The sequence below is a fragment of the Portunus trituberculatus genome, chromosome 34 (genome assembly GCF_017591435.1).
Source record: "Portunus trituberculatus isolate SZX2019 chromosome 34, ASM1759143v1, whole genome shotgun sequence".
Lineage (NCBI taxonomy): Eukaryota > Metazoa > Arthropoda > Malacostraca > Decapoda > Portunidae > Portunus > Portunus trituberculatus.
Genome location: NC_059288.1, coordinates 4845456 through 4871783, shown reverse-complemented (window position 1 = coordinate 4871783; position 26328 = coordinate 4845456). Strand labels below are relative to the sequence as shown.

General features: G+C 45.3%; 1 protein-coding gene across 1 annotated transcript in view; it reads left to right on the top strand.

Annotated features, from left to right (window-relative positions):
* Positions 1-870: 870 nt before the first annotated feature.
* Positions 871-26328, top strand: part of LOC123512846 (vacuolar protein sorting-associated protein 13B-like) — a 36586-nt gene continuing 11128 nt past the window's right edge. Inside the window, 37 exon segments of the mRNA XM_045269479.1 lie at positions 871-981; positions 1925-2039; positions 3111-3288; positions 4088-4190; positions 5954-6013; positions 6015-6133; positions 6367-6470; positions 7422-7683; positions 8052-8091; positions 8093-8222; positions 8747-8947; positions 9588-9771; positions 10182-10299; positions 10659-10801; positions 11060-11232; positions 11601-11795; positions 12375-12525; positions 13105-13239; positions 13607-14455; positions 14865-15004; positions 15223-15375; positions 15819-16035; positions 16483-16714; positions 16823-17089; positions 17355-17836; positions 18082-18244; positions 18745-18981; positions 19301-19583; positions 19926-20101; positions 20241-20437; positions 20556-20696; positions 20808-22699; positions 22876-23385; positions 23612-23749; positions 24092-24241; positions 24526-25354; positions 25578-25769. Of these exon segments, the coding sequence (XP_045125414.1) occupies positions 1953-2039; positions 3111-3288; positions 4088-4190; positions 5954-6013; positions 6015-6133; positions 6367-6470; positions 7422-7683; positions 8052-8091; positions 8093-8222; positions 8747-8947; positions 9588-9771; positions 10182-10299; positions 10659-10801; positions 11060-11232; positions 11601-11795; positions 12375-12525; positions 13105-13239; positions 13607-14455; positions 14865-15004; positions 15223-15375; positions 15819-16035; positions 16483-16714; positions 16823-17089; positions 17355-17836; positions 18082-18244; positions 18745-18981; positions 19301-19583; positions 19926-20101; positions 20241-20437; positions 20556-20696; positions 20808-22699; positions 22876-23385; positions 23612-23749; positions 24092-24241; positions 24526-25354; positions 25578-25769 (9631 nt within the window). The 5' untranslated portion in view covers positions 871-981; positions 1925-1952.

Sequence of the window (26328 nt, the reverse complement as noted above, 5' to 3'; positions counted from 1 at the left end):
TTTCGATACTTTTTTCATATTTAATTTACATATTTCTTTGACACTAGTTAAGCTGGAGATATTTTGATATTGTGGATATTAGTTAAAGTGTTCTTAGAGTCATGATATGGCAGACATTTGGCTCTGGCTTCAACTTTTCTATTGGTCATTTTTTTTATTATTTACGTTAATTTAGACGAGTCATCCTTCTTCCCGCTCTCTCTGTTTCTCTCTCTTCCTCTGATGACGTCACAGCTTATGAGTCACATGTCATGGCGTCGTCATGGCAACGAGTCTGGCTTTATTCTTCCCTCTGTTCCTCAATATATAACACCATTTATATTGTTTTCTATGTGTTTTCCTATGTTTCTAAGATCAGGTGTGTATTTGGTAGCAGTAGAGGGGGAGAAATAGAAGAAGAGAAAGGAGAAAAAAGAAATAAAGGACGAAAAACAGGCAATTTCTTAGACGATAATATTTAGCTTAGTATCCCTTACTGCACTACCTTTCTCTGTAATATTTGGTGCATTTATATGTGCTTTGGATATTTTGAGTATTTCAAATGTATATTGGGTGTTTTTAAAGTACTATGGAGTGTTTTGAGTGTGTTTACAGGATATTTTAGTATGTTAGGGGTGTATATTGGATATTATTGGTGTGTTTTGGGTAAATTTGGAACTTCTAAGTGTGTTTTATGGTATTTTGAGTATATCACGGATGTGGCATAAGGTGATTACTATGGATACTGTTCATTTTCTATTTGTTTTCCCTATTTTTCTTCTGTGGGAGTTGGCGAACCAAAGGACTACTGGGTGAGGAGTGATCACGAGCCACCTGTAGCGTCAAGATCGAAATCGAGATGAAGTGACGTCACCATCAGCTGACGTCAAAGGTAAACAGTGGCGGCGGGAAGCTGGTGGAGGGAGGTGTCTGTGGCCCTTTGCTCCTGTGTTTGTACGAGTGTTATGAGGCCACTGAGCACTGGGAATAGAGAGCAGACGAGTGAGTGGACATTCTGGCGTGTTATTTGTTTTATTTTGAGAGTGTATTGGTCATTATTTAGTGAGGTGCGGGGAGGAAGTCGGAATGTTAAGAGTCTTGTCATTCACAGTATGTTCATGTTTATTTAATGGTACTAGGGGCTGACTGTTAGTGCCAATGTCCTTATAAGTCTTGACAATACCTGTTCCTTATGTACTGTGCTGTCGCCCCTCTGCAGGACAGCCTGGAGAGGTGAGGCTGACATGGAACGCCTCATAAGTCTTAAGAAAGAAACACTTTTGGGAAAATTTAAAGAAAAGTCAACAAACAGGGAATATACGCTTCTCATATCCCTGCCAGACTAACCTAACCTTTCCAACTCACTAATCTTGCTAGTTGGCAGTCCCACCCACCACCCCTGCTACACTGTCATAACTGGTGGTAGTACAGTGTATCCTGTTTCCTTTTTCTCCTTCTGTCAGCAACAAGCATGGGAACCTAGTGGGACATTTGGATCTTAGGATGGGGAAAGCAGAATTGTGGCAGATATAGACATGTAAACTGGGGAACTGTCTAACCTAACCTTACCTAACTGTGGAGCTTCATCCTCCCTTCGACCTTCCCTTAAGGACACCGACCTGGCCTGTATGACTTTTTTAATGTAAGAGATAAATTCTGGTTAAGGGCAGCTAAAATTATTAAACAAAAAAGCCCCACTTAGATGCCAATTCCAAGCAAGTTGGAGAGTTAGCCAAGAGAATGGGATAAATGTCTTGAAACATCCTTCTTCAATGAGCTCATGATAGGAAGATGGAAATAGTGATAGGAGGAAGGAAATACAGAAGCAGGCAGGGCGCTTTAGTTTACCACCTGGGACCCTCTTGAGGACACAAAACTGACTTAATCCCTCACACTCTTTACCTGTGAGTCTTATAAGATTTGGACGATTCCTTCTGATCCACAGGTCCTGGGAGGCTCGGAGGCAGGTAAGGATGCTGCGAATTGAGTCCTACATCACTCCCATCATCCTCAGCTATGTGGACAAGTACATCAAGAATCTTAAACCTGAGGACTCGCAGGTAAGGAATATCTCTCTCTCTCTCTCTCTCTCTCTCTCTCTCTCTCTCTCTCTCTCTCTCTCTCTCTCTCTCTCTCTCTCTCGGTACTGGAACTCCAACTCCTAGTCTCTTTCTTATAGATAGAGACAGACAAAACTTGTATATATGATAGTAGTGTGTGTGTGTGTATATGTGTGTGTGTGTGTGTGTGTATGTTTGTGTGTGTGTGTTAGTTAGTCAAAAACACGGGATATGTATGTCTTAAAACCTCAGTTCACTCAAGAGCATTTTTTGGCTGATAATTCTGTCTGCGTTTGGGGACCAGCACCTTAGTGGGCCTTTCTTTTTGTTGTGATTTATGCTAGTGTTTACTGGTGTCTTTCCTACATAGAAAAAAAAAAAAAGATGATAATAATAAGACATTGTACTGATTCTCTCTGGGTGTTGCTGTGGCTGTGGGGAGGTTTTTATTGCTATTTCATGTTTTCCTTCTTACTTAAAAAAAACAATAATAATTTTCTCCAGGTGTTCTTTCTAAAAAAAAAAAAAAAAAAAAAAATAGTAAGAAAGAAATGATACTAATTCTCTCCAGGTGTTGCCATGGGAAAGTTTTGTTGCTCTTTGTTGATGTCCTTTCTACATAAAATAAATAATGATTATGTTAAATACACATATATACCATCCACACTGAATCTTGTCAGCCCACAGTGTGAAGTCTCATGGACCACAGTATACCCAAAGAACTTAGACATTTAACAACTAGATGATGATAACAAAAAATTATACCAATGGTGCTGTGGGGAGGTTTGCTGGTGTGCCCCCTACATAAAAAAGATGATAATGATTGTCCTTCCTACATAAAAAAAGATAATGATGATTGTCCTTCCTATATAAAAAAAAATAATGATTGTCCTTCCTACATAAAAAAAGATGATATTGATGACTGTCCTTCCTACATAAAGAAGAAAAAATAATAATGATGATTTTCCTTCCCATGTAAAAAAAGATGATAATAATGATTGCCCTTATTACTTAAAAAAGAAAGATAAAAAAAGATATTGATGATAAAAAAGTAATATTAATTCCTTCCAGGTGTCGCTGTGGGGCGGCGACGCTGTGTTCAACAACCTGGACCTTCGGCTGGAGGTGCTGGAACAGGAGCTGCGTCTGCCTTTCTCCTTTGTCAACGGGCACATCCATGAGCTTCGCATTCACGTGCCATGGACCAAACTCACCTCTGAGCCCATCGTCATCACCATCAACACCATCGGTAGGTCGCTGTGCTTCCTGCCTGTGTGCTGTGGTGGAGCTGGTGAGGTGAAGTGAGTGTTTGTGGTGCTGATGAATGTTGGGTTGTGTGACATGACAGAATTAGGAGTCAGTGATAATCTAGGGAATGAATGATATAAGTATGTACACATTTCAGATATAGATAAAAAGATTATTTGAAATGTTTGGTGTATCTCAGTCTATCAAATATCAATTTATAATAAGATGAAAATTATATAAGGAAATAACTTCTTTGTAAAAGTCACTACACCTTTTACAACTTCAAACCAAAAATTAGGTATGCCTGAAAAAAATGGAACTTAACTTATCTATTGCCTAAGGCACATAACCTCATCCTAAGACTCATCACAACTTAACAGCCATAAGTATGGAACAATATAACCTAACCACTTTGGAAGGATGGAAGGTTACAGGAGCACACACACACACACACACACACACACACACACACACACACACACACACACACACACACTTAGTCAACATTGTTCTTAAAATGATTCTTAATTAATTGCATACTTTTCATGCTTCAAAACACACACACACACACACACACACACACACACACACACACACACACACACACACACACACTTAGTCAACATTGTTCTTAAATGATTCTTAATTAATTGCATACTTTTCATGCTTCAAAACACACACACACACACACACACACACACACACACACACACACACACACACACACACACACACACTTAGCACACTTAGCACACTTAGCACACAGTCACACCTCACATCCTACCTTGCCACACCCTCAGAGTGTATCCTGAAGCTGAAAGGAGGAGAGGCGGCTGGGTCAGAGTCGTCCAGTCACAGCGGGGCAGGGACCAAGTCAGGTGACATTAGGAGAAGGCAGAAGAGGTGAGAGTCTGAGCTGGCCTGGATGTCACCTTGTGCTTGTTAGTCACATCATTTTCTGTCTCTTTCAGTTTATACACTTAATTTTCAGTCAGTTCATCACATTGTTCTCTCTCTCCTTTGATTTCAATACTGTTGACCCTCGGTAACTCGGACTAATAGGGGGAAAGGTTTGTCCGACAAACGCGAATTTCCGACTTATACAAATCCTCCCCCCCACAGACGCATAAAGAAAAACTCTGACCACGTAAGTTGTATTTCTAAAATACTCTTCTTTCAATATCATGGTTTTTCAAGAGATAATTTCATGGTTCCTTTGACAGATTAACATGACTTCTATCTTATCAATAGCAAAAACACTACTATGAATAAATTTTATCATCTCTGTGTACTTTCAAGAATAGTGACCACATAACATATATATTCAAAAGACTCTTGTTTCAGTCACATGGGTTTTTAAGGACAGTTTGATGGTTGTATTGACAGATTAATATAATATCTACTTTATCTATAGCATAAAAACTCTTATGAAAAGGGTTTCTTATCCCTGTGGACTTTGAAAAATAGTGGCCACATAATCTACATTTTTAAAACACCCTTGTTTCAGTTTGATTGCCTCCCCTCTCCCTTCCGTCACATGTGTTACCTGCCCCTCCAAGACACTTGCCTCACTGCCACCCTTTCCCCACCATCTCTCTACATCATAAGATTGCTGTTATCTTTTCAAACACTGTTTTTTTCTCACTACCTTCATCATCACCACTATACATCACACAACTCTCACAATGACACTATCACAAAAGATTATGTTGAGACAGAAGCATAAAGCTGGACCAGACAAGTAATAAATACTTCACTGTATCATTGTCTCACTTCAACACACTAATAATGACTCAGAGAGTGTTCAGTTCAGTAGTGAAACAGCAGATTGCCGTGATGCTGCTAATGCTGCCTTCCCAACCCTCACGAACTAGTAAATGATATTATCTAGAGAAGCGGGGATCTGATATGTTATCATCTTATCATGCTCCAGGAAGTCATTATTGTATACACAATCATTTGTGGAAATTTCATGTCAATCAGATGAACAAAAATAGCAAAACAAAGACGAAATTATGAAAAATCATTAGGAGCGAATATTTCAAAAATGGTTTTTACACTTCAAAAACTTTCACAAAATTGGTATAAACTATGATCAACTTTTGTTTGGTATCATTTTAAACTACAACTAAAATGCAAGTTTTAGTTGGAATGATATATTTGATAATGTCAATAGAAAACAAAATACAGGAAAGTGAAAAAATATATATAAATAACGGGTAAGCAGTTCAGCTCGGACTTTTGTCCCTGGGTCAGTCAGAGTCTGACTTATCACAAAATCTGAGTTATTGGGGTCTGAATTATCAAGGTTCAGCAGTATATTCTTCTGTCCATCAGTTTCCTCATTCTTTGTCTCTTTCAGTCTCTAAACTTAGTCGCCATTCTGCCTATCTCACCATGATTTTCAGTCTGCTTGTCTCACCATAATCATTCTCTGTCTGTCAATCTCACTATTCTCTGTCTCTTTCAATTTGTAAACTTAATCTTCTGCCTGTCTTTTTCACCATAATCTTCAGTATGCCTGTCTCATAATTTTCAGTCTGTTTTCTCTTTTAGTCTCTAAACATAATCTTCAGTCTGCTTGTCTCACCATAATCATTCTCTGTCTCTTTCAATCTCTAAAAAAAGTCTTCAGTCATTCAGTCTCACCATGTTAACTCCCACAGACAAGACCTGGAGGTGCCAACAAGCTACGTGCAGGGACTCATCAATCGCATCATCAACAATGTGCGTTGTCTGCAACAACGTCGTCCTCAAGTATGTGGAGGATGACATCGTTCTCTCCATCAATGTGAAGACACTGGAGTTTCGTTCGGTTGATGGGCGGTGGACTCCTGCCTTCATTGGTGAGGCTTGGGAGTGTTGGAGCATTGCAGTGCAACGCTTGTCTTGGTTTTTGTAATGTGTGTAGTTGTACTGTCTCTCATTTGTGTGTTATAAGGAGTGTTAAGATGGAGGTGGTAGTAATGTTCTGTCTCTCATTTGTGTGTTATAAGAAGCATTAAGATAGATATGGTAGTAATGTTCTGTCTCTCATTTGTGTGTTAAGATATTGATGGTAATGATTTAATATTTTCAGATTTGACAGTGGAAGACCTCATTCTCCGTAATCTGGCAACCCTGACAGATCTCACAGTGTGTTTGGACAAGAGAAATGCATCTGGGAAGATTGAGAACTACCAGGTAAACATTGGCCATTTGTTGCTGAGATTGTTTAGCAAAGTACAGGTAAAACATTAATAATTTTTTTTCACTGAGATTGCACAAAAAAAACACTAGTAAACATTAAACACTGTACTGAAATTGTATTGAAAACTACTTAGTACACATTGGTCACTGAAACTGCATATAAAACTACCAGGTAAAGATTAATTTGTCACTGAAACTGCATAGGAACAAGACAGGTCAAAAAAATGTTTGTTAGGTACTGCTAGGGAGGGAGTGAGAGAAAATGCATGACAATAGAAATGAATACCAAACTTTTAAACCCAGCCTTCTCATCTGCTGACAGTCTCTGTATAGAAGCCTGATTCTAACAAATATCAGGAAGGAGACAGAAGAAAAAACACACAACACACTAGAAGTCTTATGTATAAATAGTACCCCAGACAAAGCAACACAAACACTTACATACACATACTGCAATACTACAATACCACAATGCACAATAGAAATCTTATATACAAATGGTAGCCCAGAGAAACCACCACAGACACTTACACACATACCATTCACACACTCAGCCCTGTCAGCTTAGTGGAAAGGAAGTCTCATGGACCACAATATACTAAAAGAAGTTAAACAATGCAGAGCTAGCCATAGAAGAAGAGAAGTGAAGCATGCCTAAAATTTTAACCAAGCTTATGGACTACAATATGCCCAAAGCTAAGACATTACACAGCCAGCTATAGAAGAGAAGTGCAGCATACCTGACATTTTAACCAAGCTTATGGACCACAGTATACCCAAAGAGCTTAGGCATTGCACATAAGAAGAGAAGTGAAGCTTACCTGACATTTTAACCAAGCTCATGGACCACAGTATACCCAAAGAGCTTAGGCATTGCACAGCTAGCCATGGAACAGAAGTGAAGCATACCTAACATTTTAACCAAGCCTCTCCCTTCCCCGACAGGAGCCTTTGATGTACCGCTGCTCCCTGTCCTGCCGAGTGGTGAGGCAGTTCGAGTCCGTCAACTCCATTCAGCCACTGTGCACTCGGTATGATGTCTTTTGCCCTCAGCTTCACTTCAGCCTCTCCGACACACAGCTGCCCATGTTCCTCCGACTCATGCAGCTAGCTCTGGCTCTGTACTATGGGGAGCTTGGCACGGCAGGCGACCCAGAGCTGTGCCCCGGTGTGCCCCTGAAAGACGCAGATGGGAAGCTTATAGATGGTAGGTGGTGATGGGGTTGTGTGTTTGTTTTGGTGTGTTTTGTTGGGAATGTAAAGTAGGTTAGTTTTTTTTTTTTTTTTTTTTTTTTTTTCTTTCTTGTGTGTGTGTGTGTGTGTGTGTGTGTGTGTGTGTGTTTCTTTCATTTCTTGGTTTTTGTGCTTATTATTTATTTTGTTTTATTTTGTCATTTTTCTTGTGTATTATATGATTTTTTTTTCTTTTGTTAATTAGCATTTTTTCATGTTTCCTTGTTTCCTTTTTACTTTGGCATTTGTTTATTTTTTTAACATTATTTCATGTGTTTATTTATTTATTGTTCTTATTTGTTTTGTTCATTTATTTATTCTATTATTTACTCTCTCCCACAGACCTGTCCCTGGAGGAGGGGTCGTGGTCCTCCTGGGCGTGGTCTCGGCTCTGCACTGCTCCCGGTGTACTGGGAGGACGACGAGGAGCACACCCTGTCCGCCCATCGCCACCGCCTCCACAAGACACTCCACATGGGCATCTATGTGGAGACTGCCACCTGGACCTTCAAAGTTTGTGTTTGGTGGTCTTGTGTATTAATTTGTTTATTTTCATACTTTGGAAGGTCATTTTTTTGGTGGGTATGTTTTTATGTATTGTTTACCTTCACACTTGGGCATTTAGTGTTAGTGTTTGCATGACATTTATGCAAAAGTGACAGAACAAACTTAAATCAACCAATATAGTTCTTAAACCTCATTCATTCCCACTAAGGAACATCAAAAAATACTTAAACTGCATTCTTTGTTACCCAATTAGCATTTAGTGTTAGTGTTTGGATGGCATTTATGCATAAGTGACAGAATAAACTTAAATCAACCAATATAGTTCTTAAACCTCATTCATTCCCACTAAGAAACATAAAAAGAAAGTTAAACTGGACTCATTCTTACCCAGCTGGTGTTTAATATTAATGTTTGGATGGCATTTATACATAAGTAAGAAAAGAAACTTAAATATAATAATATTCTTTGTAAAACCACATTCATTCCTACTAAGAAACATCAAAACACACTTCAACTTAATTCATACCCAGCTGACAGAATCGGTGCAAGACAGTGGGTATTTCGGGCCCACCAAGATGCACTTCACTCCCTTCCTTCGCGTGGAGCACCAGGGCAGCTTTGTGACGGTGGTGGTGAGAGGCATGGAGGCCAGCAACGTGCAGCTTGGCATATCGTCCCTCACTGTGGATCCTGTGGGCTTCTGCATCTGTGGTATTGCTGATATACAGGAGGTGGGTGTGGTGTGGTGTGACATGTGGTGTGGTAGTGTTAGTGTCATGGGGTGGTGGGTGTTGTGTGGTGTTGCATAGTGGTAGGTGGTGTGGTTTGGTGTGATGAGGTAAGATAAGCTAGTAGGTGGTAATGATGTGCTGTGGTAGTGGTGTCATGAGGATGTGTGGTGTAGTGTAGTGTGGTAAAGTTAGAAAGTGATGATATGGTGAGGTAAGATAAGCAGACTGGTGGTGGTGAGGTAGATGGTGATGTGCTGCAGTAGTGGTGGTGTGATGAGGAGATAGGGCGTGGTGTAGTGTGGTGATGTGGTGTGATGAGAGAAGCATTATAATCAGGTGTACTTTTTAGGTGTAAGCAAGAACATGTTTCAGTGTTGTGGTTAGCATGCTTGAATAGGTCAAATCCATTCTTTGGCAACAGAGAAAATAATCTGACAAGTTTTTATCAACGAGACTAAACTAACACCTTTTCATGTAGATATTTACCAGGCCTTTCAACCACACAGTATACACAAATAAATTTTCTGGTTAGGTTAGGTTAGTGAGGTTAGGTTAGGTTCTATTACCCCATATTTATACAAACACCAGAAAACATCATAAGATATGGACCTGCACCAACACAGCACACCTGCACACACAGGGAAGCGTTTCCGACACCCAGGAGCAGAGTGTGGCAGCGCAGGGGTCCCCATCCTTCCTGACGGTGGGGCAGGAGGGGCAGGAGTACTTGGGCCACTCCCTCTTTGACCCCCAGGTGCTGATGGAGTCACAGGAGCTCTGGGATTACAAGTACTCTTGGGACAGACACACCAAGGAGGCCACAGGTATGACAGGCCGGTAATCAAGTTATTGTTTGACACATTCTGATTTATTTATATATATGACTGAGATCTTAAGACGATGTGTCAGGCAGAACGTTTAGGTGATGCTCTTAATAACTTAAGACTTTTTTGCTATCTAATAGTGTGTGTGTGTGTGTGTGTGTGTGTGTGTGTCTGTGTGTGTGTGTGTTTTGGTGCTTTATTGAGGCCAGCCTTGTAAATAGATAAATAGATAGATGTGCTCTTTGCCCAAATTCCAGAGTATTCACTTAATATAAACATTACAATTATACAAGTGCTTCCTAATTATGGCTTGCTCATTGGAATCTATATTCATAAATACACTTCACTTAGTTATGGTATTTTAAAGTTGTCTTTCCTTGTACCCTTCAAAATTTGTCTCATTCCTGCAGAAGCCAACCTACTGGCGAGGACAGGAGCCGTGGCAATGGATTACTTCTACCTGATGGAGCTGCCGACTGACTTCAGCAGTGAGAAGCTGTCAGAGATCAGCAGTGACCTTGAATACAGGTGGGCCCTTTGCTAAACACTCTCCTTCAGTCTTCAGTGCAGTGTAACTGTTCATGTGGCACTAGAAAGTAACATATCACTTATAGCATCACCACCAACACTCTCCCAGTCTCCAGTGCCTTGTAACTGTTCATTTGGCACTAGAAACTAACATAACTCTTGTACCATCACTGCCAACACTCTCCCAGTCTTCAGTGCAATGTACAGTGTTCATGGGCTCTAGAAACTAACATACTACTTACACTATCACTGCTAACACTCTCCCTGTTTCCAGTTCCATGTGATAATTTTCATGTGGCACCGAACACAAGTAGGCCTTCATCTTTCACTCACCATCACTCTTAACCATCCTCCTGCAGCAACCTGAATGAGAGGGCGCTGTGTCGCATGGTGGTCGGGGCGTGTGAGGTCAACATCTCCTCAGGCTTCTATCACAGGCTGGAGGCAGTGAGTCACAGCTTGGCCCAGCATGACTACCCCCCATACGCCAGCCCTCCTAACCGTGAGTAAATATTGTCATTGCTTCCTCCTTGTATTGCTGTTGGCTTGTTTTTAGTTTTGTGTGTGGGTGTGGGTGTTGCAAGATGGGTTTAGTGATGTTTGTTTTTGGAGAGTAAAGATATGGTTTTGAAAGTTTGAAGTTCAGATCCTCTCATAAAATATCAAGAGGTTTTCATTTACTTCTCATTCTCATTCTAAGACTCATTCAAACTTATAGCCAGAATTGGGAAGGATCATGACAGTGTTGCCACATCCACAGAGGAGCCCCCAGGACCCCTCCCAACGCCCAGTGAGGAGGAAGTGGCAGCGCTGGAGGCCAACACTCCCACCCGCTGCTACCTGCTGACCCTGATGGAGCCAGTGGTGGTGCTGCACACGGCTCAGCACTCAGCCGTTAATATGAGGAATGTCGTCAGTGCTAAGAGGAGGAAGGTGTGTGTGTGTGTGTGTGTGTGTAGTTCATTGTGTTTATCTAGCTTCTGTTTCTCTGTTTGCATTTATTTAGTTTTTTTCTTTACTGTGTGTGTATGTGTGTTTATCTACTTCTGTCTGCATTTATTTGTTTTTTTTCTTTTGCATGTGTATTTAGGTATGTTTATCTAGTTTCTGTTTCTCTGCATTTGTTTTGTTTTTCCTTTACTGTGTGTGTGTGTGTGTGTGTGCTTATCTGCTCAGTTGTAAAGACAACATACAAATTTGAAAAAGAAACCAAGTGGGCATTCCCGTATAAAATAATAATGACAAATTTTTATGTTGCACTATAATTCAACTCTTCTTTCTCTCCTCCTCTCCCAACACAGAAAAACAGAAAGGCATGCGGGGACCTGTGCATGGCAAGAGTGCTTCCAGTTCCCCGTGTTCAGGTCAAACTGTCACGCCTGGACCTGGAGTGGACAAGACCTATGTACCCCAAACGTCTGGTGTCTGCCGCCTGCACTCTGCGTCCCCCGTCCCCCGCCATGCTGCACAACTGTCACGCACACCTCACTGTCACTGTACGGGGCCCTCTCTGTGTCTGTCTGTGTGTTTATGTGTGTTTAATCAGTTGTCTATTTAAAGCACACAGGATTTGAGTCTAAGTTTTTGTGTTGGTGTAGTTTTGATTTAGTTATTGGACAGGAATTGATTGCTCCTCACTGACACTCTACAGGGCTCTCTGTGTCTGTCTGTGTGTTTAATCAGCTGTTTATTTAAAGCACACAAGATTTGAGTCAAGTTTTTGTTTTGGTTTAATTCTGATTCAGTTATTGGACAGAAATTGATTTATCCTCTGTCACTGTACAGGGTGCTCTCTGTGTGTGTCTGTGTATTTAATCAGTTGTCTATTTAAATCACACAAGATGAAAGTCAACTTTTTGTTTTGGGTTTGATGTTGATTCAGTTATTGGACAGGAATTAGATGATTTTCACTGTCACTTTACAGGGCCCTCTGTGTGTCTGTCTGTGTGTTTGTGTGTTTAATCAGTTGTCTATTCAAGGCACACTGGATTTGAGTCAAGTTTTTGTTTAGATTTAGTTTTGATTCAGTTAGTGGACAGGAATTGATTGATCCTCAGCCTTCCATCTCCCCACAGGCTCACAATTTATGCTTGAGTCTGCAGTACCAGGCCGGCAGTGTCACCCTCCTTCACGGCTTCTCCCCATCCCTGTATTACAAAAGCCTGCTGCTGCCTCTCTACTGGTCCTCCCCTCACCAGCCACGCGATGAGTACTTCCTGCAGGCCGGTGAGTTAAGCCCTGTGTGGCATCTCATTGTCTGGTCTGTGTGTGTGTTTGTGTGTTTCCATTTCCATTAATTCTTGTTATTGTTCTTCTCTTCCTCTTTCCTTTTCTTTCCTTCTTTATCATCTGTATTTATGTCTTCCTCTGTTTTTTCTCGAACTCTCTTTGTGTGTGTGTGTGTGTGTGTGTGTGTTTGTGTGTGTGTCTGTGTGTGTGTGTCTTGCAAGATGGGTTTAGTAGTATTTCTCTGTTTTTAGAGAGCAAAAGTTTAGTTTTGAAGGGTCAAAGTTGGTTATCGGTAAAAAAAAAAAATGGAATTAAAGTAGAGACAAAATATTAAATGGTTGTACTTTATGTAAATTTTTTTATTTTATTTATTGGTATTTTTATGTGTGTATGCTTTGTCTGAATGTGTGGAGGCAAGTCTTCGGTCTTTGGTGTTGAAAAGTTGTTCATTGAAAGGTGGAGTTTAAGTGCTACCTACTATAAAAGAAAGCACATACTTTAAACACAAAGTTCTGCATTTTTACATTTATATATATATTTTTAAGCATCCACCTCATTTTATTCATTCCACTCCAGATGCCTTGAGTGTGGAGGTGAGTGCTCCACAACTGCAATTGTTGCTGTGGCTGGGGCAGTCCTGGTGTGAGGAGCATCCACAGCCTCAGTTGCTCCACCAAGACTCACTGGTGGAGGACGCTCTCTCTGCCCGCAGTGAGTAATGTCATCTGTATTCCCTCGTGTCTTCAGTCTTTCTCTAGTTTCAATTATTTTCCTCTCACTGTTGTTGTTGGAGTGTAATTGTGTGGTACTGATGTGGCAGATACTCAGTTGGTGAGGGCCTTGTCAGGTGGTCATCAGGCCAGGAGCCTCTCACTTCATAAAGACCCCTGGTTGTTTGAGCCACATGTCACAATGCTCTGACTTGGTTTCCAGTGAATCTTAGGAAGGTAGTTTCTGAATCCACTTCACCATCATAACATTAGTCAACCCACTCACCAACTCATCCACTCAATCACACCCACTTATTTCCACCTCATCTCTCTCCTTGCTATGTATGAAGCAGCGTGGTGTGTTGCAGGGCTGCCGGTGGTGGCGGTGAGGGTGCACAAAGTGGAAGCCAAGACCTGCGACACACCATCTCTCAGGGGCGGCATGGCCACGCTGGGCAGCATGACAGTGGGTCTGCGCCGGCCTCACGGGGAGCTGCTGTGCCTCCTGGTGTCTGGCCCGGAGGACAAGCCAGGGCTGGAGGTGCTGCTGCCGGAGACCGTCTCTGTGTCTGACAAACTCATCAAGGTCGCTTTCCAGTTTCCTAAAGACGATTGTGACGAGAGTGTGCCCAGGATCCTGACGGTGGGCATGAAGAAAACAGCCTTCCTGCTGGACCCACAGCTGGTACAGTGGCTCAAGTACTCACCCAGGAAGGTGGACAATGAAGCACTGACTGACATGGTGTTTCTAAAGAAGATCTCGGAGGTGCGCGGTGTCGGGCCAGTACAGCTGAAGCAGTCCGAAACAGAGTCCGAGGTGACCAAGGTGGAGTCCTCCACGGCGACACTCTCTGAGGCCAAGACGGAGAGCAGGGGCCTCCTCCACGTGCCCCAGGAGCTGCAGGATGCCCCACACAAATCATGGAAGGAGAGGTTTGTATGGTGGTACCCTGTTCTGAGTCGCCTGCTGGTGCACATTGACCTGGACTCTGCCACAGTGTTCCTGCCAACCACACCACTCAGCATTGCATCTGAGTCTGGCCTGGTGAATGCCGTGCACCGGACCTACCTTACCCGCAGCGAACGGGCCGCCCTGGGGGACACCCTGGTGCTGTGCCTGCCTCATGTCCTGCTCCACAACGCTGCACAGAAACAGTCACTGCTGCACAATGTCCACGACGTGCCTGTCATCCTACCAGGGGAGATCTGGGCCACAGGTAATGTCAGATTGGTTGCCATGTCAAGTTAGTGTCTCTTTGTTCATCTGATAAGTTAACTGAAATTGCTTCTCTTAAATATGATAAAGACTGCTTGGAACATGAGAACTAATAGAAAAATGTGTTTATTTGTTGCTCAGGAAAGATATTATTAGAAAAGGCTCCAGTACATGTGTGTGTGTGTGTGTGTGTGTGTGTGTGTGTGTGTGTGTGTGTGTTTCTTCTCTTCTCTTCTTCCTCTTCCTTTTCTGACTGCATTTCCTTCATTTTTATCTTCCCCTATTTACTGATCTAGTTTCCCTCCTTCCTTTTTTCCTTCCCTTATATCCACCCTTCCTTAATTCTCTCTCCACTCCCTCCTTTCCTCCCTTCAATCATTGCTCACACTTTCTCATCTCCTGTCTTTCAGAACGAGACAAGTTACCGTGGTCACTTAACCTGGGCAGCTTCAGCATCTACACCCTGCACGGGGCCGGCCAACATGTCAAGCTGCCGGTGCTCAAGCCAGTCAACACCACCGCCACACTGGCCATCACCACTAAGTACCAGGTCACCACTAATTCTTCACAACTGTCACCACAATACTTTCCCTAGCAGTTTTGAAGAGACAGTGATCAGTTCCTGTTTTCATTCTTAGTAATATTTTAGGAGTTAAAAAGTGTGTGTGTGTGTGTGTGTGTCAGTTTTAAAGGGATTAGACTCTTAATTTCCTGTTTCTATCCCTAATAATACCTCAGATCCTAACCAGTGTGTGTGTTTATCTACAGGGTCCTTCTCTGAGTCAGCTGGGCCTTGTCATCCACACTGACATGTCTCCCCTGGACTTCTGCGGCAGCCGCAGTCAGGTGGTGAGCCACGCCACAGTGGTAGAGAGCCTGCTGGGGCTAGCGGCACACTTCATGAGGGAATCCCCGGACCTGGTGAGCTGTGAAGTTGTGCGTGAGCGTGCGCACACACACACACACACACACACACACACACACACACACACACACACACACACACACACACACACACACACACACACACACACTAGTTCTCTGATTTCTTTGTTGCCACAGTTTGATTAGAAAAGTACTGCTAGATTTTGCATAGACTATTATTGAAGTGTTTAATCAACCAGACATATTGGAATATTGCTTAATCTGGTTTTTCAAAGTTGTAATTTCAATAGTTTTATCCTTTTTTTTTTTTCATTTATAGATACTGGATTCTTGTTCATGAGTAGACACTTAAAAAAAATGCCTGAAAGATATAAAAGTGGAAATATTTCAAGCCTTACATTAGATACTGATTCACAAATATTTTCCTTACAAACATACCTCATTCATAAACTGCAACTCACTTAACTTTTGTCCTGCAGGGGGATTCCAAGTCATCCACACCCATTCCACAAGCCGCCATCCCTGAAGCCTCCTCACAGCCCAACCAAGTCATGTCCCCACCACCTCCACCCCCACCACAGTCCCATGCTCACCACACAACACCCCCCAAGCCGCTGCAGCACAGTGGCTCTGACCCCAACACTCTGCTGGTAACAGAGGTGGAGGAGATAGAGGACGAGAGAGGTAAAAGTGTGGGTGTGTATATTTTTCATCCTTGGCATGCTTAAACTTGCCCATAAACTTAACATTGCATGGATATAATTGGTCAGTTCTTTCCAAGTAGTGATGTTATGTTCTGCCAAGTGTATCAGGTCAAATATTTAAACATACTTACTGGGTTTCTTAGGCAGTAATTTAATGGTTTTTAGTGAGTAGATCTTCACTTCCTCACGACATTCCTTCCCTGCCTGCCTCTGCATGTCCTCCTTCCTGTCACTTCAACCCATTCAAGAGGGAGATATCAAGACATTTATCCCTGATTTTGGACAACTCACGACTTTTCTTTCAAGACTGGAATCTCAGTGAGCCTTTTTCTTTTTTGCTCTTTTTTGTTACCCTTTACATTTTCCCCTCTTTGTCTACACCAATCTTTTCTAACAGTACTCAGTGATGGTAAACAAATCATTGTGTTCTTTTGTGCAGTACATGTGGTGAGTGAGATGGAGGCACAGACCAGCAGCGCCCCCCTGGTGACGGCCTGGGTGCAGTGGACGGTGGCGCGTGTGTCAGCCTCGCTGTACGCCAGAGAAGCCGGGGAGATGAGGAAGCTAAGGGCCGAGATGGAGGACCTGACCATGGCTCTCGATCTCCACCAGGTGTACTCCAAAGTGAAGGCCAAAGTGACAGCGTTCAGCATCATGCACTTCACTAAAGGGTGCGTCGGTGGCCTTGGTGATACAATACAGTGCTGTGCTTTGTCTTGTTATTGTCTCACTTCTCTGAGGTAGGAATGTATAGCCAGCCATCCATTCACCCCCGGCAGGAGCAACAGCTGGGTGGCCGGGGAGCACGAGGGTGTGGTGATGACCTGCGGCGACCAGCTGACCCGAGACGTGAAAGTCATCAACCCTCGCAGCGGCACAGTTGACCCCCACCACCATCACCACCACCATGGCACTAAGGCCGCCAGCACCCCAGCAGAGCAGCCCAAGCCACATGGGTTCCTCTCTCTCACTTTCACCACAGCACTGTGCAAGAACATTCACTCCAGCTGGAACAACCTGATCAAGAAGCACCTGAGTGACGAGAGGTGAGGTGTTGCTGCTGATAGAGAGACGTCCCTTTGTCTTGCTCTCTGAGGTTGTTCAGATTGGCTCTCTCTCCTGTAAAAAGCTGAGATGTGAGGGAATGCCTGTTGATGTATGAGGTGATAGTTGTTAAATGTTGTTTTCTTGTCTGTCAGAATTAGTTCTGTACCCTCTGAGGAGCCAAGGTGTCAGGATATGTCTGTTGGTGTGATTGTCATTGTTGTTGCAGTGTATAAGTCAGTAGTGGTTTTCCTGTGTCCCCTGCAGGTGTCTGCCACGCATGGGTGTGCCAGACCACTACCTCAGCGAGATAGACGTTCGGGTCCAGCCATTTGACTGCGTCTGCTTCCCTGCGTCCCTGCACATCTTTGCCTCTGTGTATGAGCCATGGCTGCAGCTGCATCTCCCACAGCAGCTCATCCACACTGGTGGAAAGGTGGCCAAGGAACCCCTGGGCATGAACATCAACAACCACACCCTTCCATTGGTCTACCTCCACACAGAGAGCATCCGCGTGCTGCTCCCGGCCCGCGACACCTCCAGCGAGGACCCCGCCGTCCACAACATGTTCCTCCTTCAGCTAGACTCCGTGGTGGTCACTCCACAAGTGGACAACCCACTCTCCCGCATCATGATCCGCCCAGATATCTTCCAGCTGGCAGAGCGAGCAAGGATCCTCGGCATCCCTGGGTCAGAGGTGGAGGACCGGCAGTACCAGATTGACGTGCAGGGCCTGAGTGCCAGTACAGGTGTGTGTGGCACGTGTCCCTGCTGGTGGAGCCATGTGAGAGGAATGATTAAAACTTATCCAGCGTATTCAGTACCTGAGTCATGAATCATACTCACTGTAAGACCATGACACATTAGCTAAGCAACTTACCTGAATGTTTACAAACCATAAGAGCCGGCAAAACATTAGAAACTCACAACACAAATTGACGTGGTCAATTAACATTTACATGGTTTTTCGTGAGTCCTGGATCTTACTCTGCAGGGTCGTGGTATCAGCTGGTGTGCATGAAGGGGGGTCGGCCTCGCAGCTCATCCGGAGAGAGGCTTGGGGTGATGGGAGAGAACCCAGCGTTGGAGTGGAACAATTACGACCCCATGCTGGACAACAAGAATACCGATGTTGTGTTGCATCCATTCCTGGCCAGGTGAACTTTGATTCTCTCTATCTCTATCACTCACTCTTTTTATTTCTTTTCATATGTTTCTTTACCTTTCCCATTTTATCTCTCTGTCTCTATTTTCCTCACTTTTAATGTCTCTCCTCTTTATTTTTCTGCCTCTCTCAATCTCTCTATTTCTTTATACAGGTAACTCTCAATTTACACGATAGATGGTTCCAAGAGGCATCGCATATTTCAAAATTCATGTAAAATAAACTTGTAATGCTCATAAGAAACAATAGATAATAGAGGGATGCAGGATGTGGTCCAAATAGTGTATAAGCAAACCAATCGCGTAAATTTGATTAATTATAATATTTTTTCGGTCTTGTATTAACAAAAACACGTAAATCAAACACATGTAAATCAAGAGTTACCTGTATGTCTCTCTTCCTCTGTTTTTCTAGGTTTCTCTCTCTCTTTGTTTACTTGTCTCTTTCTCTCACTATATCTCTCCCTCCTACTAACACATTCTTCCCCATCAGGTTTGACAGTCGGGTGATCGCAGCACCGGCCATCGTGTTCCGAGGGGCGGGGGGTAAAGAAGATGAGGAAAGCACAGGAAGAGAAGCAAGTGTCGGTGAGGAGGTGGCAGGGGGAGTATCACGCAGTATCCTTGTGGCAGGCCATTCCCTAGAGGTCAATGCCACTTCAGATATTGACCTGCACTTGAGCCTCCCACAAGTTGCTCTCCTGCAGGATATTGTGCAGGATACCACCAGGTGAGGAAACAAGGCTGTATATTGACAGAAGCTCCAACAGGAAAATATATATTAATTAATCATACATACATACAAGTAGGTACTTCTATCCTCCTCCTTCTCTCCTTCTCTTACAAGCAGGCACTCTTCCCCTCCTCCTCCTCCCCCTCACTCATTTCCTTTCAATCAGGCAAGGACACATAAACATACATTAACAACTAGAATACTCTTTTTAGTTTCTATAAGTCTAATGTAAATTTTCTGTGTAAATGAATACTGCAATATGTATAGACTTTATTCGGATTATTACTATACTGTAACCTACCTCTCCCTTTCTCAGCCTGATAAGTGAGATGGCAGCACGTGGGTGGCAGGGCGGCAGGACAAGGCAGTCACAGGAAATGGCAGACAGTGGCGTGGACTGTGACATTTCCTCAGTGGAGCTTGCCAAGGGTGGATTAGTGGGTCAGCGAGGCACCACCACCACCACCACTGCTACCACCACCACCACCACTGTGAGTCGCTCCTTCGTGCCCCTGGAGCTGCTCGTTACTGGAGGGAAGATAACGGCGAGTGTGTTTGACCGGGGTGTTCTGGAGGATGGACCGAGGATGAGTGTTAAGGTGAGTGAGTGTTTGTTCAGCAGCTCCATTTCACTTGGTTTATTCACCATGTCTCTTATCATATGCCTTCATGTTTCAGCCTTCCTGTTGACTCCTTAATCTATCTATCTTCACCTGTCTTCTATCTCTCATCTCTCTGTGTCCTTATATCCTTGTCTTCCTCTTGTATCCTTAATCTATCTATCTACCTATCTATCCATCCATCTAGTATTTTCTTTATCCCCTCCTTCTTCTCTCATACACATGCACACATGAAGATAATGTCAATCTATCTGTCTATCCATCAGTTTATCTCTCTCTCATCACCTCACACACACATGGAGGCATTGTTTTGTATGGCAGGGGTGGCAGAGGAGTAAACTGGAGCAGCGGGCAAGGAAGAGAGAAAGGGAACTAGTGGCAGAGGCAGCGTCTACCGAGAGCGAGCCTTCCCCTCGCAGACTGCCGCACCACCGCCACCGCCACCCAGCCGGGGACACTAACTCAGAGTCACCCTCAGAGAAGGAGATTGAGGATGGGTGAGTGTGCTTATCTGTGGTGTCCTTTGCTTTTGTCTATTTAGGGATGGCACTTTTAGGGTCTTTTATTCAACTATTTTATTGGACTAAGCTGGAGCTCCTTATACACATAAAGATGTCTCTCTCTATTCTTGGACAGCTATGAGGGTTCAGAGGAAGGGTCCGTGTGTGAGGGAGGAGGCATCAACCCACAGCAGCCTCGCATCCTCCCCCTGCTGTATGTGGTGGTGTCTCAGCCCCACGCCTTCCTCTCCTGCCAGCCCCTCAAGCAGAAACTCGATATCTCCTGCTTCAATTTCATCCTCCGTAGTGTTCTCAAAGGTTTCTCCGTGAAAGGTGAGGTTTTTTCAGTTTTTTTGTATTTTGGACCTTTTGATGTATCAACATGCTGATGTATCTTTACATTTATTCATTTGTTTCATGTAATTTTGTGTGTGATCTTTTGTTCGTTCAGCCAGTGAAGTGAAACAGCTGCCATGTCCCGAGGATTATTCAACATCCTGGCTGGAGACTAAGCCAGGAGATCCTCATCCCAAGACTGGCATTCCACCTGCCCTCCTTGTCATCTCTGCCACAGACTTCCTCCACAGGCCAGGTAATGGTGAGAGAGTGGGATGGTGAAGTAGCAGGTGACTGTTTGGTCTTGTCTGTTTTGTACTTTTGTCTCTTTAATTCACCTCACCATTGCTCCCTGCTGTCCCCCCAGGCTGCATCAGTGTGGAGGTGGGCCGGCCCGTGCGGTTCTTCTTGAGTGAGAGTCGGTGGCAGCAGGTGAATCACGTGTTCTGCTGCTTGAAGAAGGTGCTTCCTGATGCTGTGCTGGGGACAGGTGCAGGTGGCCTCAGCCCTCCACCTGCTGACAAGAAGCCCCACACCCCAGAGCTGTCCTCCCCTGAGAGGCTGAGGCAGGCCCTGGTGAAGCTGGACAGCATCTCCTTTGTCACCAGCCAGATCGTGGTGAACTGGGAGGTGGTGAAGGAGCACAAGGCCAAGAGTGAGGTGCACAGCAGTGTCTCCGCCCTCAAGTTCTGCATTGCCACGTCCAGGAAGCGTTCGCCTGCCACCCAGGGCCAGGAGGCCAGACCGGACTTCATCTCGGAGATTACGGCCACGGCAGACATCTCGGACCTGCAGCTGAAGACGGTGTACCACTCCCAGAAGCTGCAGCCATTCCTGCGGCCATGGACGGTGGCGGGTGAGTTCAAGCTGCTGTGGCTGCAGTGGAGTGCCCAGCCCTACGTGGAGGTGCGGGTGGACACAGAGATCCTGACGGTAGACGTGGGGCCAGAGCACCTCTTCTGCTTCATGGACATATACCGCCACGTGCTTCCCTTCCTGCAGACAGGGGCTGAGGGGCGGGGCATGGGGCAGCAGTGGCACAATCCAGCTAAGGAGGAGCACCAGCACGACATCCTGTACCAGGATGACCTGCGGGCCGGCATCTTCCAGTACGTGAGCCTGGCCCTGGAGGACCCCAAGCCCTACCAGGTGGTGTTTGACAAGATGGCCGGCACCATGGTGTGGTGCTATCCCGAGCCGCGCACCCTCACACGGGTGGACATCTACCCAGTGCCATTCGTGGCTGCCTCAGAGTATAGCAGCATGGGCGAGGCAGATGCCAAGGAGCAGGTACTGTGTGCCCTGCAGTACTTTGACTCTCTGCGGGACACCTTCATCACCTACCGACAGTTCCAGCTCTCAGAGTCCAAATTCTGCCAGCTGGACCTGCCCAGCTTCTATGAGAAGCAGCACATCGCTGTCTCCTCCACCTGGAGGGTCTGCATTGACTTCTCTGAGGACGACAGCAACTCTGGCGACGGCCGCATTGTGGTGTCCCCAGGGGCGCTGGCAGCCTGCATGCGGGTGGACTCCATGTTCTCCGTGGACTTGCTGCCCCGCACGCAGGCCGTGGTCAACCTGGGGCAGGTGCAGGTGACGTTGCTGAGCCACCTGGCACTGACAGGCAAGAAGCTGCCGAGGGCGCTGCGCTTCTTCACCTACGACAGGCTGGCGCCAGAGGAGCAGCCATTCCTCACCTTGACGCTGGAGAATGCCTTCCTGCGGGGTTACGTGTGGGCGGAGGCGCTGCACACACAGGCCGGCGGGTCGGTACGCATGGACGTGCTGAGCTACTCCTTCCTGACCAACAGCTGCCTACTGGAGCCCACCTTCCTGGAGGGCAGCGTGGTGCGGCAGGAGGCAGAGGGCCCAGACAAACCCGCCTGTGTGGACTCTGTGGTGACAGTGAAGCCAATGTTCATCCACGTTAACCAATCAGTGATCCACACCCTGAACGTGGCGCAGGAAGGTTGGCTGCAGGTCTCAGAGACGGTAGGTGATGTGGCCAGCGGCCCCAACACCAACTTGGTCAAAAAGTCCCCCATGATCTTCATGACCAACTACCTCATCTGCAACGACACCCTGGAGACCATCAGGTTCGGCCAAGTGGGCACAGAGGAGAGCATCCTGCTGGCCTCCCGCAGCCTGCACCTCTACTGCTGGAGGAGCCACAAGCTGCCCCCAAGGCTGCAGGCATGTGTAGAAGGTGGCAAGTGGAAGTGGTGTGACCCATTCTCCCTTGACTCTGAAGGGCCGCAGGTAACCATTCATTTCCTGTGCTTCAGATATAATTGTTATAGTCATCACATTTGTCATTAGTTCACCTATCAGACCCTCTCAGCACTCTAGCACTTCCCACACAGCATCACACTTCATAAGACATCACCATGTAGCACAGCCCATCACATAGCCCCTCACAGCATCCCCTCACACAGGTCCACACCATCCACCATGAGGGGCGTCACTTCCACTTCTTGGTGTCGGTGGAGCGCCTCTCCCCCACACAGAAGCTCATCACCTTCTCTGGCCTGCTGTCCATCGCCAACTGCCTCATGGAAGATCTGGAATTCCGTGTTGTTGAGACCACCACCAAGGACAAGGACTCCCCAAAGCACACAGGGATCCACGCACTCCGCAGCCGGTTTGTGGCGCCCTCCTATGTGGGAGATGCGCATGGGGTGAGGGTGAGGCTGATGGGTAGTCCTACGGTATGGTCTGGGGAGATTCCTCTGTCCTACGAACGCACCAAGGACTCTGTGTTGGTCAAGATCCCTCTCAAGGTGAAAGGAGAGAGCATCCTAGCCTGGTGTCGGGTGTTGAGGCAGAGAATTGGTGGTGTGTGGCGGCTCCTGGTGGTGTTCAGCCCACAGTACATGGTCCGCTCTCACCTGCCCCGCCCCCTCATCCTGCACCTCACCACCCCATCAGACAACACCACTACACAGGTAAGGCTGGGAAGGGCTGTAATTCTTCTTCTCAAATTAAATTGTTAGATTAGCCGTGTCAAGATGATCTGCAGTGTTTTTTTTCTGTGTAATTGAGTGGCTGGGTGACTTACTATTGTTAATGAGAGAAAATAAAAACATAAAAATAAGAGAAATAAAAACTGCTTGTGTTTGTGTGTGTGTGTGTGTGTGTGTGTGTGTGTGTGTGTGTGTGTGTGTTTTTCAGGTTGTGGTGAAGGGCCGCGGCAACACCCACACCCTGCATTGTGATGGTGCAGCAACACACCACCTCACCTTCCAGCTGAACCCAGAATTTGAGGTGTCCAGCCCCCCCATCCCTCTTACTCGCAGCATGTCTGACCAGGTACTCTAGCAAGCTTGTTGTATTATTCTTAACCTCTTCAGTATTGGGATGCATTTTCACCATGAGTTTTGAGTATGATTAAACTATTTTATTGACATTAGAAAGGATCCATGAAGGTCAGAAGATTAATGGCCAAAGTCTTCACCATTCTAATCCCACACATGAGTTTCTGAAACTGTATAAAATCACCAAATAGTAAGCAGAATGAATATGGAAATGCATCGTGGTACTGAAGAGGTTAAACTTACTATCATTTTCCTCACCTTTTCTTTTTCTTTGTTCTTCCTCTTGCTGTTCCTTGGCCACCATGTACTAAGCTGGGTTTCTTCACTGGGTTCTCAGATCAGGTTGTCTCAGGGCCAGGAAGCAGTGGACATCTCCCAGTGCCTGCAGCAGCTGTTTGAGGGGCCTGAGGATCGCTGGCCCTACATTGACTCCACTAACTTCATGGGCGACGTGCTCTTTGCCGACCAGCCCAAGATTGACCTCCAGGTAGTGTGGTGAGGGTGGCTGTTGCAGGAGGTGGTGCTGTAGTCTCTTGTGGATTATTGTGACCTTTTAGATTGTTTGCTTATAGTTGTGGAGTTATGAGTAAAGTGTCTCTTGTTTATTACATTGTTTACTCCCACCTGTACTTCAAGGGAGGAAAAGTAAAGATAAAAAACATAAAGAAATAAAGAAGGCTTGTTAGTTATCTCTCCCATAAACAAAGAAAGAGTATGGAAGAGAAGCCAGTTGAGGTTTAGTGGTGTTTGCATATATGTGTGCTTCTGCAGGTGGGCTTCTCAGCACTGCACCCATTCTGCAACACTCTGGTTGTGGACATCAGGCCATGGGCACTGCTGGTGAACCATACAGGGGTGGAAGTGATCCTGCAGGAGGCTGATGCACAGAGTTGCTGGTTTGTGCCTCCCGGGGCAGTCTTTGCTCCCCCCAAGCTGGAGGGCCTGTTCACCATTGGCTTGATGGAGAATGACCAGCACTTCCACACTTCCCCGCTGCAGCTGTCGAAGGAGGACCGCTGGTACAGCCTCAAGTTTGAGGGACGGATACCACGGCAAGGCTACACGTGCCTGCACATTCCCACGCAGGACAAGGTGTTCTTCATGACACTGCTGTCCAGGTACGAAGAGAACATACAGGTGATGCACCTCATGCCAACATACTCCATCGCCAACAACACCTCAGAGACTCTCACCGTGCGCTCCATGTATGTCTACGCTGGGGAAAACAAGATACAGCTGCCAGTCTCCCTCCCAGCGCTGCCTCTCACTCCAAAAGCCGGCGCTGGGGACATGGTGGAGACGCCGTTGTTGCTGTGGCACATTCTCAGGGATGCTGGGGTTTCAAGCTCAGACGAGGAACTTTGCTGCGTCCAGATAGGACAGAGCGGGTACCAGGCACATCCCATTGTGGTGCAGGACCTGCCCACCGACCAGCGCAGGACCTTCACCCTCCCCAGCAGGAGCAGTGCGGTGCCTGTGCTGAACCGTTCCTTCCTGCTGACCTACCACAAGCACCAGGGGCAGGTCAAGATGGTGGTGCAGGAGGACCCAGCACCCCAAATGGTGATCCACAACAACACCAGTGCTCTGCTAATCCTTGGTGAGTCTTGGTTTGCATTGCTGGGCTTCCTGGTGTTTGGATATTGACTCATTGCCTTCATAACTCCTTCAACTTAAAGGTTTTACATATTAATTTAGACTTGCTTTTGAAACACTTTTTTCTAGGGAGTGAAATCTTGAGTGCACCTTTTTTGAGCAATTTTGTAACCCTCACCTTGTTGGAAAGAAATATAAAGAAAAATCCAAAAAAATTCTTATTCCAGGTCAGAGTTCCCCTAAGGAGGAAGGCATCATGGAGGAGGAGCTGGACACCTTTGCTGCCATGCCCTCAGTGCCGCCATGCAAGTCCGTCCACTACACCTTCCCCTACGTGTCTCAAAGGTTTCCCGAGATTCTGTCTAGCACCGTCACCTTCCCTCGCCTCCACTTCTCACAGCCAGACATCCTCAACAATGGTAGGAAGGAACGCTGTGTTTGTGTTTTGGTTTGATGAGCTCCTTTGTTTTTCTGATTTCCCTCTATTTTATTTTTTAATCTTTTTTTTTCTTTCTTTTTTTATACCATGTGGGCTTTTCACGGGAATTTCTGGGCTAAAGGGGTTACTTTTTGTGGTACCTCCTATCTCAAAGCCCACCCGCTAGGAAACCATTGCCCTGAGTGAGGAAACCCAACCTACACTTGGACCGTGGACAGGATTCAAACCCGTGCACTTGGAGATCCCTCAGACCCCAAAGCACGCATGGTTCCACTATACCACGGCGGCCCATTGTTGTGTTTTGTTGCATGTAAATGGTTTTGTTTATATATTTTCTGTCTTTTCTGGTGCTTTATTCTTGTTTATCTTTTGTTTGTTGTAGGTTATTTTCTCTTTTCTTTTTGGGAGTTTTTATCTACCATATTTGATCTTTTTATCTATTTTCTCATGTACTTTGTCATTTTTTTACAAAGCTATATTTTCACTCTATGAGGCACTTTATCGTTATGGCAATCCTTCACTAGTCTTAGTGTGGGGAG